At 35.4% G+C, this 13,651-nt stretch overlaps 1 protein-coding gene across 1 annotated transcript in view; it reads left to right on the forward strand.

The window, feature by feature from the left end:
- The window catches only part of CCDC171 (coiled-coil domain containing 171), a 137,074-nt gene that overhangs the window by 82,536 nt on the left and 40,887 nt on the right, over positions 1-13,651 (forward strand). The window contains exons 20-22 of the mRNA XM_088532023.1: positions 286-431; positions 3,516-3,570; positions 12,112-12,243. Of these exons, the coding sequence (XP_088388149.1) occupies positions 286-431; positions 3,516-3,570; positions 12,112-12,243 (333 nt within the window). The remainder of the gene's footprint in view (positions 1-285; positions 432-3,515; positions 3,571-12,111; positions 12,244-13,651) is intronic.

The raw sequence follows: 13,651 nt of genomic DNA on the forward strand, positions 1-13,651 counted from the left end.
TGTTTAGATTTGATATCTGTAAGTAAGGTAGCGATAGCACAGTATATTTACCTGTTGAGTCAACAAATCATTACATCAAATAGATCCGTGAATAGACAATATACTAAAACTTTGGATTTTGTGAGTTCGCAATGTTTCTATTAGAGAATTCATGAAACCTTGGTATGCAATAGCCCAAATCTGCTTCACAGCCAGTCTGTACTCCTCTTTGTTTAATAGCCTATGGCATAAATTGAAGTTAATTATTGGGGCTGACAAGTAACTCTGCTTTCTGTCTGCTTGCAGAGTCTCTCCAAGGCAAAGATGGAGCTGAGAAGAAAAGATCAATCTCTGCGTCAGCTCAATAGACTTCTTACCCAGCTGGAGCAGGACAAGCGTCGACTGGAAGAGAGCATCCATGATGCCGAGAGTGCCCTCTGCATGGCAGCGAAGTGAGCACTGGGACCTTGGGGAGATCACTTAAAACAGACAAAAGATCAATTCTTACTTTCATGCACAGGGTTTTAGCCCTGGCTAATGTAATGCTAAAAACAAAAGTATATCTGTCTTTCTTTGAAATTCAATGATAGTCTTATAAAAAGAAAACTCTTACTTCAACATACTAAATGTGTATTTTCCGTAGTAATCCTCTTAAAGTGCTCCAAATTCTGTGTCCTGAACATAACATAGGAATTGTTTTACAGTTTTGACAATATCCATTTTGCAGAGCCTTATCTTTCTAATTATTTGAGGAATAGGATTGTTTCTTTCACTTATTGCCAGGTCCTTTTATAGAAGCTTATGATTTACTTACAATATATATCTCTTATACACAAATATGAGCTCGGGACCACGTCTTAATTGCAAAATGTGTTGAAAACCATTTTGGACTTGGTCCTACCTATGGAATAGTAAAGACTTTTTAGATGATTTCGTGGGAGTTAGACATAAAAACTGTGCCTATTTGTACCATAACATGAAAAGTGGGAAAAAGTGTTAAAGATGAAAAGATGTGTAGTGAAAGGTACTCTATTGATTTTAATGCGTTTATACCTAACTTCTTACAGTCATGTAGTTAGATAAAAAGATGAAGCTTTGTAGGCTCTGTGTTTTAGCTGTTACTGTTATTGTAGCAGATACTTCAAATATTACTCGTCACATGAGTAGGATTCGTTAACTTTTAAAATTTCTTATTACACCTAAGATCCGTTTGACCTGTGAAAAATGGTAGCTTAGAAACTCCAAGGCTTTTATGCACAAGTAAAATATAATTATTACTGCAGGAGTTTCTGTGAGATGCTTAGTGGTGTAATTAAAATGATAAAATGTTATTTATTATGAGTGTATTAAAGCAGACCTCACCTGAAGAAGGATTTGTGTTCCCAAAAGCTTACCGATCTTCTCCCTGCCTTCAGGTGATTTTACTCACTTCAGTGAAGAACATGCCTTCTAGCCCATCTTAAATTCACAACTTTATATTTTTCTTTTACATAAAATGTTTTTAACGGGTCGTTTCTATATACAGTAGTCAAATATTGACCAAGGTAAAAACATTGCACTTACTATGCAACAGTTCTACCAACTGTTTATAAAAAGATTCTTTTTTCCCCTTGGCATATAAGAGCAGTTGGTCAAATAGATTCAACTCTTGTCCAGATGATGTTATTTTATTACCTCTTCTACAACCTGCGTCACTGAAAGTAATACGGATTTATTCCCATGCTCCCATACTTCTGCTAGGTTAATTCCTGATCTTTTCTAGAGCTTTAAATGACAGTAAGATGATTGGCTCCGTCTGAAAGAGATCTGGTACTTTCTAGAGTTCTAATGTAAAAATTTGAGGCTTAAAATGAAAGGGAGTTGTAATTGAAATCAAGATTGGTTGTCTTGAGTGTCTTACAGTGATGACCAGCAGTTTTTTCTACTTTTCTTCAGAGTAGGATTCGGTATTAATAAAAGATGATCTGTTAGTTATGAACCTAGTAGAGATTTAGGTACAAAGTTAGTAGGCATTTGTTCAGGCTTGCTAGATAAAAATTGCCTATCAAACCTGCTCCAGCCATCATGTAAAAAGTAAACTAGAACATGTTTCTCATTCCTGATTTACATTAGCGCTTAATAATACATGAGAATACTTCCATGATCCAATTCTGACTTTCCATAAACTAGTAGGGCTCAATGCACATGTAAAGAAAGATTGAACCAAATAGCATCCAAGCATGTGAGTATGCAGTACATTATTTTTTTAATTCTTTGCCTAGGTGTTTTACACAAATATTATCAAAGATTTTAAGATTATGTATAAGTGTTTCCAAAAGCCAGGGCAATAAATGACCCATAGTCAGCATGTTATTTTTTTGTGAAAATAAGAACTTGCAGTCGACTTTGTAAAGTTTCCGTAATTCCATTTAAAGATACTCTCATTTTTGTGATGAAGAACACCTGGTAGTATTCAGGAATAGGTGCTTTTCTATATCATTAACTAACTTAAAAATTAATGCTGTTGAACTGACTCTTTAGCACCATCTTCCCACAGATAAAATAGCAGTTGCAATATAAATGAGGCAAGCAAAGAAGGTGACCAATATGTCCCTGTCGATCCAGTCCAAAGAAGGACAGTATCCTAAAAGACAAAATCTCTGTGGCAACCTTACTAAGAAAGTAAAAGACAATCTTACTTTTCTATGCTTCTAGCTATTTTTGCCATTGGGATAGTATAAGTCAAGCTAAAGGAGGAAGCAGTGGTCATTCCAGGTAGAACACAATGGGTTTTACATCTGTCTTAGAAGGTAAAATATCTAGAACAAAATTTTCAGATAGTTGCTGAGATAAAGACATGCATTTTCTTCACTATCATGTTCTGTTGTTGTTCCTCCTGCCTCTCTTCTTAGAAATGTTGTCTTACACTACGTTTCTTCCAGCACATCGGATGACATCAGTGTTCCTTATGATAGCATACCTGTTCAAAGCTGTCTTTCTTACTGAATTCCTGAAAAAGCCATGAGTTGTAGTCTGAACTTCTGTTTCATAAGGATAAGATTCTTGACTCTACTTTTGTCAGAAAAGACCAAGTGTTCCAGTTGGTCTGGTCAAGAAGGTTGTTCTCTGTATACAAGAATAGTTCATGAAAAAATATACTCTGTCATTCTTTTCTAGAATGAGAATCTCTTCCCGTTAGAGTCTGGAGACCTTTCCACACACTCTTTTTAATGAAGGCTAAAGATTTTTTCTGTTAAAACAGAATGATGCTAAACATAGTTATTTGATTATCCATTGATATTCCAATAAGCATGGCTGGTTTAATGCTTACATCAAGAAACAAGAAACATCTTTAAATGGAAACCTGCATCTTGCGATCTTTGACCTATTGTTACGCAGTTCATGTTTGGAGTATAAACAGAAGAGATACAAATATAACATTTCTGAGTTGTCCAAAATTATATTTAAATACATAAAAAAGTTATCAGCAGAAAATGAATTTCTACATAAATAGAGCTTCAATTTTACTAAAAACATTTTTTTTTCTCTTAAAATAGAGATAAAGAATTAATTGCCAGCCACATGAAATCTGTGGAAGCTGCTTTTCAAAAGGTAAGAATTAGAAGTGTTCCCTCTTTTGTTTTTATCTCTATTCACAACAAGCTTTTATAGCTGCTTGTTGGCAGGGAAGTGAGAGGTAGAAGTTATTGCAAAGCAACTTACTTTTGTCAGAGTGTGAGTTTTCCAACTTATTCCACATTCAGAAAGTCTTCATATATAAAACTTAGTACAAAATTCCTCTTCCTTACCTCAATCACTGAATACCACTTCTGTGTACTAAGTGAAGATTACTGGTCATCCAAACAGTTTTTAATTGCTGCTGAGTTATCTCTGTGTGCTGAGTAAAGCAGAGATTTTCCAATGAGGTGATAAGGTGTTTGGCTTTGTGCATGCTATTTTGATCTTTAATACATAAAAGAATAAAATAAGGAAGGATGTTAAGTTATAACTCATAATCAAAAAACAACAAAAAAGTATTTTTAAAGCTTTGTTTTTGACTGAATAATAGTGTTAAGTTGATCAAGTGGCTTACCCCCATTCGGCTGTTACAGCATTCCTCCACTCTTCAGGAAGGCTGAATTTGGGAGGAACTATACCTATAGGGGCTGCCTATTCTATAAATGTTTTTAGTCCAGAGCTGCACAGAAGAATAAAGTATTTACCTGTTGTTACCTTGGAGCACTCATTTCCTTTAAGATGTCTTGAATTCTGGCAATAGATGAATCTATATCCTTATTTTAGTTTCTGTAGCCATCGAAACTGCTGTTAATTTTTATATTCCTTTCTGAAGCTTTCTTCTCAAGCTTTTCATTTTCCATTATATTCACAAAGAGTGACACCATGCAAATAGCTTTTGTGTTTTAGCTGCAGCATGCTGTGCTGATAGATAATGTCTTCTTGTGTTTCTCCATCTTATTCATATATACCTCTTTTAACTGTGGGAGATCTACCCTTGTGTTATTTACACTAACTAGTGCGTGCAGTGTCCTTGGTCTTGTAAATTTATTGTTCTGGTTTAAGAGTTTATATTTCAGTGATTTAGAAAGCAGTGCTGGGTATGCACAAGACTGATATGTCTGGGGCAAGGTTCTAGAAAGGTTGCATATATTTTAATTCTGCCTTGTCTAATGCAGAGATTGGATCAAAATACTGTGATCCTTATTTGAGAATATTAGTGACCACAGCTGTTTCACATTTCTTGATGTTTGTTACAATTGCATGTAGTTGCTAGGCCTAAATAGCTAGCTACTGTGTAACAGAGTAATTTCTCTTTTCCTGTCTGTCAACTTGAAGAAGACAAGTAGATCCTACATCATAATAGTATCTAATTATCTAACATTAATGAACATGGCTTGTTTGTAGACTATCATGTTTACGTCTTGCTCTTATGATTTTTTTCCCATGCAGAATGAACATGATAAAGTAGGTGAAATACTACTCACGGTAAAGGAACCATGAGAGGTAGCTCTTCCCTGTAGGAATTCTGGGAGTTGCATTTGTTTTTTTACAGAGGAATGAAAGGAAAATGAATAAGGTTCTGAACCATCTTCAGCTCAAGAAGTATTACTGTTAGTTGCAAATATATTATGGGAATCTTGCAGTGAACATTCTGGTATTGATGTAGTTATGACCAAGTATCCACAAAATTCGACTGCATCGCTTGTAGGATCTATTATCGATGCATAATATTAACTTTTTGCTTATAGAGTTGGTCGATTTTAGACACAGACAGTAATCAATTAGACTATGGAATCAGAGGGTAAGAGGTTATACACCTGTATTTGTTAATATGACCTCATTCTTTTCTGAATTCTCTCATTACAAGAGTTCCAGAAAGAAGGAATATATGCACAAGATAATCTCCCCTTGGGTGCAACCTTCAGCAAACAAGGTAGAAGATTGCGGGATATAGGGAGATGCAATTGCTGCACGTTTCTACTATAGTTTTGAGCAAGGGACTTTTTCCAACATTTACTGCTCTCCCTGGGGCTGTTTGGGAGGTCTAAAGTCATACATTTGATTTGCTAATGTTACATAGATAGTTAGATGTCCGGAGTGGTTCTTCTAAGACATTTCCAGAGGAAATTTCTGCTGGAAATGTGGATTTTTAAATCATCAACCCTGAATGTGTAGGGGGGTTGGACTAGGTGATCTCTAGAGGTTCCTTCCAACCTCAGCCATTCTGTGATTCTATTATAGCCAATTTTTGGAATCCTTAGGTATGGAAAATGCATAGAGAAATTTTTACTAGCATCTTTTAAACCATAAACCAAAGCAAAATAGATCAGGCTTGAATATCAGCTGCCCAGAAAACTTGTATCCATAATGTGACCTTTTCCTTTAAAAAAAAAAAAAGATAGCAAATGCTAGTAGAAATAAGTTAATTATTTTGGGGACAGTTCTTGGAAGAAATTTTGTGTGTTTGGAGAAGCTAAATGTACAGATTTTTTTTCTCATTGAAAGAAAATACAGTTAAAAATATCTTACTGTAAAACTTATCTACACATACATTTCAGTGTATATGAAAAATATATATTTTCTGAAACATTTCCATCTGAAAAACATGGTGAGAGATTATTTTTGCTATAAATATAAACTAAATAAACTGTACTTCAGTATTAATTTCTTCTGTACTTCTTCAGAACAGCATCATGTATTCATTAAACACAGTAAGAAACATTAACCTTGCTTTTAAGCAATTAGATTCATTAATGTGTGTTGTTAGTGACTTACTAGTCATGATTTCTTACGTTAGTGGAAGAAATAGCTTAACTCTGTCTCTCTGCTAAAATTCCAAGCAATACGTGTATATGGCTTGAGTGTTGCAACTCCCTTTTCAGCCTCTCCAAATTCCTATTCTCTAGGCTGGGTAAAAGACTGCCATGGGAAATTATCCCAGTGAGTCAGTCTGCACAGAGCTATAAAATTGTTTGGTTTTCCCCTTGTACTCTTAACCGTTAAAGTTCTGATGAGCCTTATGAGTAAAATTATGAGGAAATTTTTTCAGCCTGCTGCAACACTGTCTGCTTAGCATTTGACCCTCTTAAAAGCTTAATAAAAAACCATTTCTTGACAAGCTTAGGGTGATACCCACTATCAAATGGGAGGTTGGTGATCTGTGATAATAAGTTGGTTAAAAACAAAACAAAACAGAAAAAGCACAGTGTGCTGCATTCCTTTGGAGTTAGGATTAGCAGATTTATCCTCATCTCGCTTCCTTCACTTCCTTTGCTGCTGACTGAAAGGTTCATAAGCCGTTTGACAGAAGTGCTTCCACACAGACCCATCAACAATCATTCCTTGAAATCCCTCCGCTGTTGGGTTAAACTGCGCTGTTGCTCCTACAGTCTTCTTCTCCTGTTCTCTTCTCCCAGAAGGTCATTAGATGGCTAACGTTTGAGCTTCATAGTATTATCAGCTGAAAAAAATCTGAAATGCTATACAAATCGTTCTGTTAAATTTGCAAAATACAAAGGTGAAATCATCTTTATTTTTCCAATGATGTTTTTACTACAGGATAAAGGAGCAGTTAGAGACAAAGTAAGAGTATGGAACATGTGAGAATTAGTAACATGGCAATGTCAGATTACTGTTTCAGATGTCAGCCATAGCAAGAAAGTGTGTTTCCTTATGGTGGTCTTTTTATGACCTGTAGCACACCTCTTTACTGTATGTGCAAGTCTACTACCAAGTGACCACATCAGTAAAAATACTCTTTGTAAGTGGAGTGAATTGTTAGTTTCAACAGGAAGTTCATAAATTGATCAGGCCTAGAAAAATAAAATAGTTACGGTGCTAATGTTAGCTGCCACAACTAGACTTCAGTAGACAAATGTTTTGATGTGCCCTTCAGCCCTATTTCTGACTTGACTGGGATCAGTAAGAGTCCATTGTATTATTTAGGTATCTCAGTATTGATTTAGATGGTCTTATTTTATAGGTTGAAATGTGAAAATTTTCTCTGAGGCTAATTTCGCTTTTAGAGCTCGTGATTCTTTTAATGTTTTCAGACACATTAACAAAGCGAAGCCCACTCATATGCCTTCAGAGTCCATTTATCACTGCGCTCCTCAGTTGTTCTAAACTGGCCCTGTCACCAGTTTGTTGAAATAGTGAGTATGTGTGTATGGAAAGAAACTACAAAGGAAAACCCAATTAGAATATCAAAATTCTGACTGACTGCTGTGTGGAATTTATAATCGGAAACAGGCTATTATTTCACTATGATAAAAAAATGCAGTAAGAAAAGAGATTTTTTTCTTCTCACCCATTTCAAATTAACAGTTCTTCATTTAAATGTTTTATAAACGACTTTTGGTTTCCCCACTAGTAATCTGACTTTCTTGATCCTTGTTCCTAAAGATCAGTTGAGCAGGACATACAGGTGTTAGCACAGCTGGCTTGCTGATGACAACTTCGTCCATATAGCTGTCTAGTGTGTCATCACTCATATTGTTCAGTGTCATTCTGACCTAGCCAAGCTAAAAATGGTACTCCAGCTCAAGAGGGATTTAAAAACCTTGACAAACTAAAGATAAGACATTGCCGAATGTCATATCCATGCACATAAGTGTTTTTAGTGTAGACATATCTAAATAACTAATTTCAGAGCTCATCTCTTTCTTTTCTTTTTTTCTTTTTTTTTTTTTTTGAAGGCTGAATACTTTTGTGTGGTTTGTCTTCAGTAAGGAAAAGTCCTTGTTTGGAGAACTGGAACTAGGGAGTGCATTGACCATTATTTTCTCCAGATAGTGGTTTGTTTTCAGCCCAAGGTCATTGTAATCCATTCACAGGGGGTGAATGCATTGTGAAGTGTGCACATCCCGCAACTGCATCAAAGCTTTGATACAGTGGTCAGTGCTCACAAAAGGAAAAGAAAATCAAACTTACATCTTTCTCAATAGGGCATGTAGAATGTGTCTGTGTGTGTCTCATTAATAATATGTGAAAGCTTAAACTAAACTTTTATACAAGATTCGAATAGTATCATCCTGCTCTGTAAATTGACTTCCAGATTTTAGCATGGTCTTTTCTCCCAAAACATCGGCTTTATGTGAGTCATACCTCTTTACCCAACAGCTTTTTATGCAGTAATTTATGTTCTTTTAAATGCTGCCTGTAAAATGTATTGTATTATAAGTACCAATTGAGACAATAATTTGTGCATGGCAGCAATATAAAAAAGAATCACTAACTCCTGTAAATCAGAGTTTTCTAGTATGCTTTAGTTTAAGTGAAATATTTTGCGTATGTAATTAGACTGATTGTTAAATCCATGTGTGGCTACCTAGATCAGGTATGTACAGGTGCTGTTTGAAACCTCTGCTCTCAATAGAAGTCAAGCCTTTCTGTTTGGGTATGTATTTCTTTGGGTGAGAGAATTCATAATGATCTGTTGCCCCTTAGTGAGTGCTTAAACCTAACTATGGTGGCTGCATAACAGCTGTGCATCCAGATATAACATGTAGCCCTTTTCCCAGCATCATCACTAATATATTTCACTTCCTTTACTTGTAGTTTATTCTGTTGTCTTTCAGTTTTCAGTGGTTTAATTTAAGTTGCCTTGAGATTAAGCACAGTCTTGTTAATAGGCAGTCTCTGCTTCAGGAGCTGTCCTTGACCTCTGAAACCTTCCGTTGCGGTTTTGTTTCTCTAAGTGTATTTTTCAATAAAAACGTGCATTTTCTGGATCATTTTGATAAAACTCAGGATTGGTGATTCTGTACTACTGTGGTTAGCAGATTGTCTTTTGGATCTGACAGGATGTTCTGGCATACACTTTTTCCTGAACCTTTGTGAGTATTTCTGAAAAGAGAGAGCTTCCTTTTTTAGGTAGAGTTTTCTCTATGATTTTTGGTAATGAGATTCACTCCTTAATATCTAAATACTTAAATATTAAACCCAGGAGAAATACTTAAAACCAGGAAAAAAGAGTTTTTGTGGGGTAAGGGTTTTCTGTGTGTGTGAGGGGTTTTTTTTTTTTTTGGTGAATCTTCGTATCAAGTGCCATACTTTCTAAGGGCAATGTGTGAGCTTCTGATTTTGTGGTAGTAATATTTTATGTTTACCACAGTTAGGACATTTTAAAAGATGTGGAGTTTTTTTGTATTTTATTGTTCACTGAGTGTCAGACCCCTTACCGAAATGCAGAGTTTGATACTAATAGGGTTAAAAGGACCTCCACTGCCTGCATTGTGTGTGTATTATACCTACATTGCTTATACATTGTTTTTTTCCCCCTAGTATTAGCAATCTGCTTTTGTACTTTGACATAGGGATTTCCCTTGTGAATTTTGTCACAGAAAAAAGAGAATCATCAATATCGCAGTTAAACTTGACTTTCAAAGCTAATAGTATCTCATTTGGGGGCTCAAATTTAATAAATTTTCTTTGATTCTGGGTGAGTTTTTAAACATCAAACAATGAATTGGCCAGGGTGCAGTAAAATATTTAGATCTATTGACTACGGTTCAGAAGGGTAGAAGGCAAAACACTGGTGGTTTGATGTTGATAAATTCTTAGTACCTTAATCCACATTAATGTTTTCTTTTATCTGTGTATATGCTGGCAATGAAAAGACACTGAGAACTTGGAAGATATAAACACGTATATTTACATGCGGAAATGTAAATTGCGTGTGTGTGTGTATGTTGTATGTGTATATTTATAAATGTATATTTAAAATATTTTTTGTTATATTCAGCAAGGTTAACATCTGACCAGAATTACATATGCTGACAGAACACCCTAGAGATTATGTTTGTTCCATAGGACTGAATATCCTGAACCTAGTACACTGTGTGTGCAAAAAATGTGTAGAGGACCCTTCCTGTTATAAAAATTGCATCATAGTGCATATGTTTGGCAGCCACAGGTATTGACAGGAATTCTTTAGGTCAACCTGGGAAATGTAAGGCTCCCTATTCCCACAGAACAGGGCAAAGAATAAAATAAAATCTTTTCGTCTTTATGTCAGTAGATTTACACATGCATACTTTTTTTTTTTTAAAATCAGAGCAGATATCAAAGGCTGTGCTAGTATTTGAAATACATTCACTCACAATCAACATAAAAAAATCTAATTTTGTAAGTGGTTACAAAAAAGTAATCTGGGATTTCAAATGAATAGGCACATATTTTAATTCATGATTGATGAGTTCTTTTGAGCGAGGAGAGCTCTGAGGGAGAAAAACTGTCAAATTTATTTAAAATAGTGCTTAGTAAGTGTATTAACTGATATATATAATAAAATATTTGTAGATATTTAATATATTTTCCTGATGTTTTAGTATCAGGGTGTATATTGTTAATGGCAGTCAATAATTATTTTTGCAGTACTAGGTGTTTTTACTCTGAACAGACAGTCTGTTATGTGTATGTTTCATCTATTTATTCACAGTAATATATATTTTTGTGTGTGTGTTTATTCATCTGTATTAGAATCTAGTCTGACTACGAGGATATTCTGAAGGTGGAATGTGATAATTTTTGTATTAAATGGACTGAAAAATGGGTGTTTGGTACAATGTATACTGTACGTGAGTGTTAAGTGATGTGTTCATGGAAGTTATATGTATAGAATGTGTTTTACATCCACATAGATAGAAAAATTACAGATAGAATATGTGGAAGAGTGCTGAATTTTAAATAATGATCAAAATATTCGTGTCAATCTGGTTGTTTAAAGAGAAAGATGCTAAATAATTTTATATTGCTGAGAGTTTTTGTCCTTCCGAAGGCGGCGAGTTTTAAGGGGGCACAATTTCTGTCTTGGCCAGCAGGTGGCACTGTGACACCAACGGCCTCTGCTCGTGTTTGAGGACGGGCGTCGGAAACGTCGGTGGCGGTTGTGGGTTCCGCTTTATCCGTACCTTTTGGGCTGGCTGAGAAATTAAATAAATAAATACCGGACCGTCTGAAATACTCCACAAATTTTACTGTATCTACCGCCAATTTGGTGTTCTTAAAAACTGTGTAAAAAGTTGATCAATATGATTTTTTTTTTTTTTTTTTAGTGCAAGTCTGCAATACGAATTCTAACGCTGTGTGATTAATAGAAGGAGAAAGAAATCCTTCTACAGTTATTTTATTTTGGCTGAGGGTTATTCATTTCATTCAAGGATTTAATTGAACTGATGCTGAAGGAACCTCATTGTGAGGGACTGGTGTGATCTTCATGCAATAGACTGAACTCACCAGTTTCTCGTTTATGTGATTGCATAGTATGTCTTAATTTCATAGTTGATGTCTGTTAAGTCAGAAGTACAATTACGATTTCTTTTCTTACTAGTTTTTTTTTACGGGGGACAGATCTAAAAATGTATACACCAGTTGGTCTTGTGATCCCTTAGCAGCTCTTCTTTCCTTCTCATTTCAGATCAGAGGAGGATGCTTTTTCTTCTTAACATTCACTCCCAGCACTCTGAATTAGAGATTTATTTGCAACGAAAAATCAATTAGTCCTAAATTTATTCATGGATTTCAGGTCCAGCGATCAATGCAAGTCCACTCAGTGGGCTCAGGGGGACCCAGTTCATCCCAGTTAATGTGTCTGAAGGGGAATTACCATTGATGCTGTTTTTTTCCCTTTAGGTCAGAGATCAGACCTTGCTGTCACGGACTGCGGCAACCAGGAATGACTTCACCCTGCAGCTACCCAAACTGCACCTGGAGACCTTTGCAGTGGAAGGGCTGAGAGGCGGGCCAGAGGTTGTAGCATTTCAGGTTAGAATCTAAAATAATCGTGCTTCGTTTTTTCCTTTTTCTGCCTCTGAGACAAAACAAGAAACTAGACTGCTCTGAATGTGTGGAGGACAAAAAGCTTCAAAACTATTGTATTCAACAGTTGAAAGAAATATGTATCATTGAATATCATATTTCAGGGATGAGTGGACTTCTGATTTTTCAGTTACAATGTAAAAAAAAATGACAGGAATCTGACCATGGAAAAATGCAAACATTAACTTCCAAAATTAATGTCAGTGTAACCCATATTTGACTTAATTTAGGCATGCAAAATAGAAGTATTTGCATGCTGCTTCTGATTGTTATCAGGTATTTTTCTTGTTACAATTTTTGAGGTCCCAGTGATTTTAGAGGATTTCTGATTTAAATGCCGCTACAGATTAGAATATTCAAACACAAAAGCTGCTCTGCTTATGTATGTTTAGGCTGATATGTCTCACAATAATTTAGTAAGGAGAGAGCAATGCAGAGAAACTGCAGTGGACTAAACATATACATATTTTCAGCTCCAAAAATGAATTTTATGCAGTGTCTCCTTTTCTTATTTTTAAGTTTTTTTTTTTTTTTTTTTAGAAGCTATCCCTCTATCTTTTTATAGCCATTGAGAATGACTTCATTCTTGTGGTACATTATTGCTAAAGGCAGAACATTTTGTTTTGTCAATGAGTGAGTGAAAGGGATAGAGAATAAATATTTCTTTCATTGTGCTCTCCTATATAGATGGGAGAGAGGAAAGTCAGTCACTGCAAATGTTGCATAACATGTACGCAACTGTAGTAATCATTTTTTGATTCAGTGAAGATTGCCTGTTCCGGATGCAGTATATCATTGCAGGAACAGAATCACAAAATCAAGTGTTCAAGAAATTCAAGTTCCCAGCTGGACAGTTCTCACCTTTGTTCTCTTGCATACCTACATTTTAGTATGGTAAAGTTTAAAATTATGTGTTTATTGTCATGTTTTCATGATGACACTGTAAAGTGCGACGCTTGAGTTTCTCGTGAACTTGAATTATGTAGAATCTTGTCTCTGCTTTATAGTGAAATTGGCAGAGGATAGAGTTCCAAATGTCTCCCCAGCACAGTCTTGGTGATGTTTATGGCTGTGAGAAAGCTTCCTCAGATGGTTTATTTTGAAAGAAGGCGTAATGGAAATCAACAGCTTCTTGTATACTGCTCTGCTTGTTCAGTCGCCTGTTACGTAGTACCCGCTGCTTTGCACTCCAACGTGCTTTTTTTTTTTTTTTTTTTTTTTTTACTTCAGGAATATTTTACAAGTATTTGCAAGACAGCTTGTTCTTTTTTCCTTTCTAAGAGGATGAAGAGAAAAGGGGGCATAAAAAGTTACGCTTAAGATTTGTACAAAGTGCTTGTAACAAAGACTAATG

Source organism: Tinamus guttatus, unplaced genomic scaffold (assembly GCF_059628265.1).
Source record: "Tinamus guttatus ecotype Peru unplaced genomic scaffold, ASM5962826v1 Tinamus_guttatus_pri_ptg000450l, whole genome shotgun sequence".
NCBI lineage: Eukaryota > Metazoa > Chordata > Aves > Tinamiformes > Tinamidae > Tinamus > Tinamus guttatus.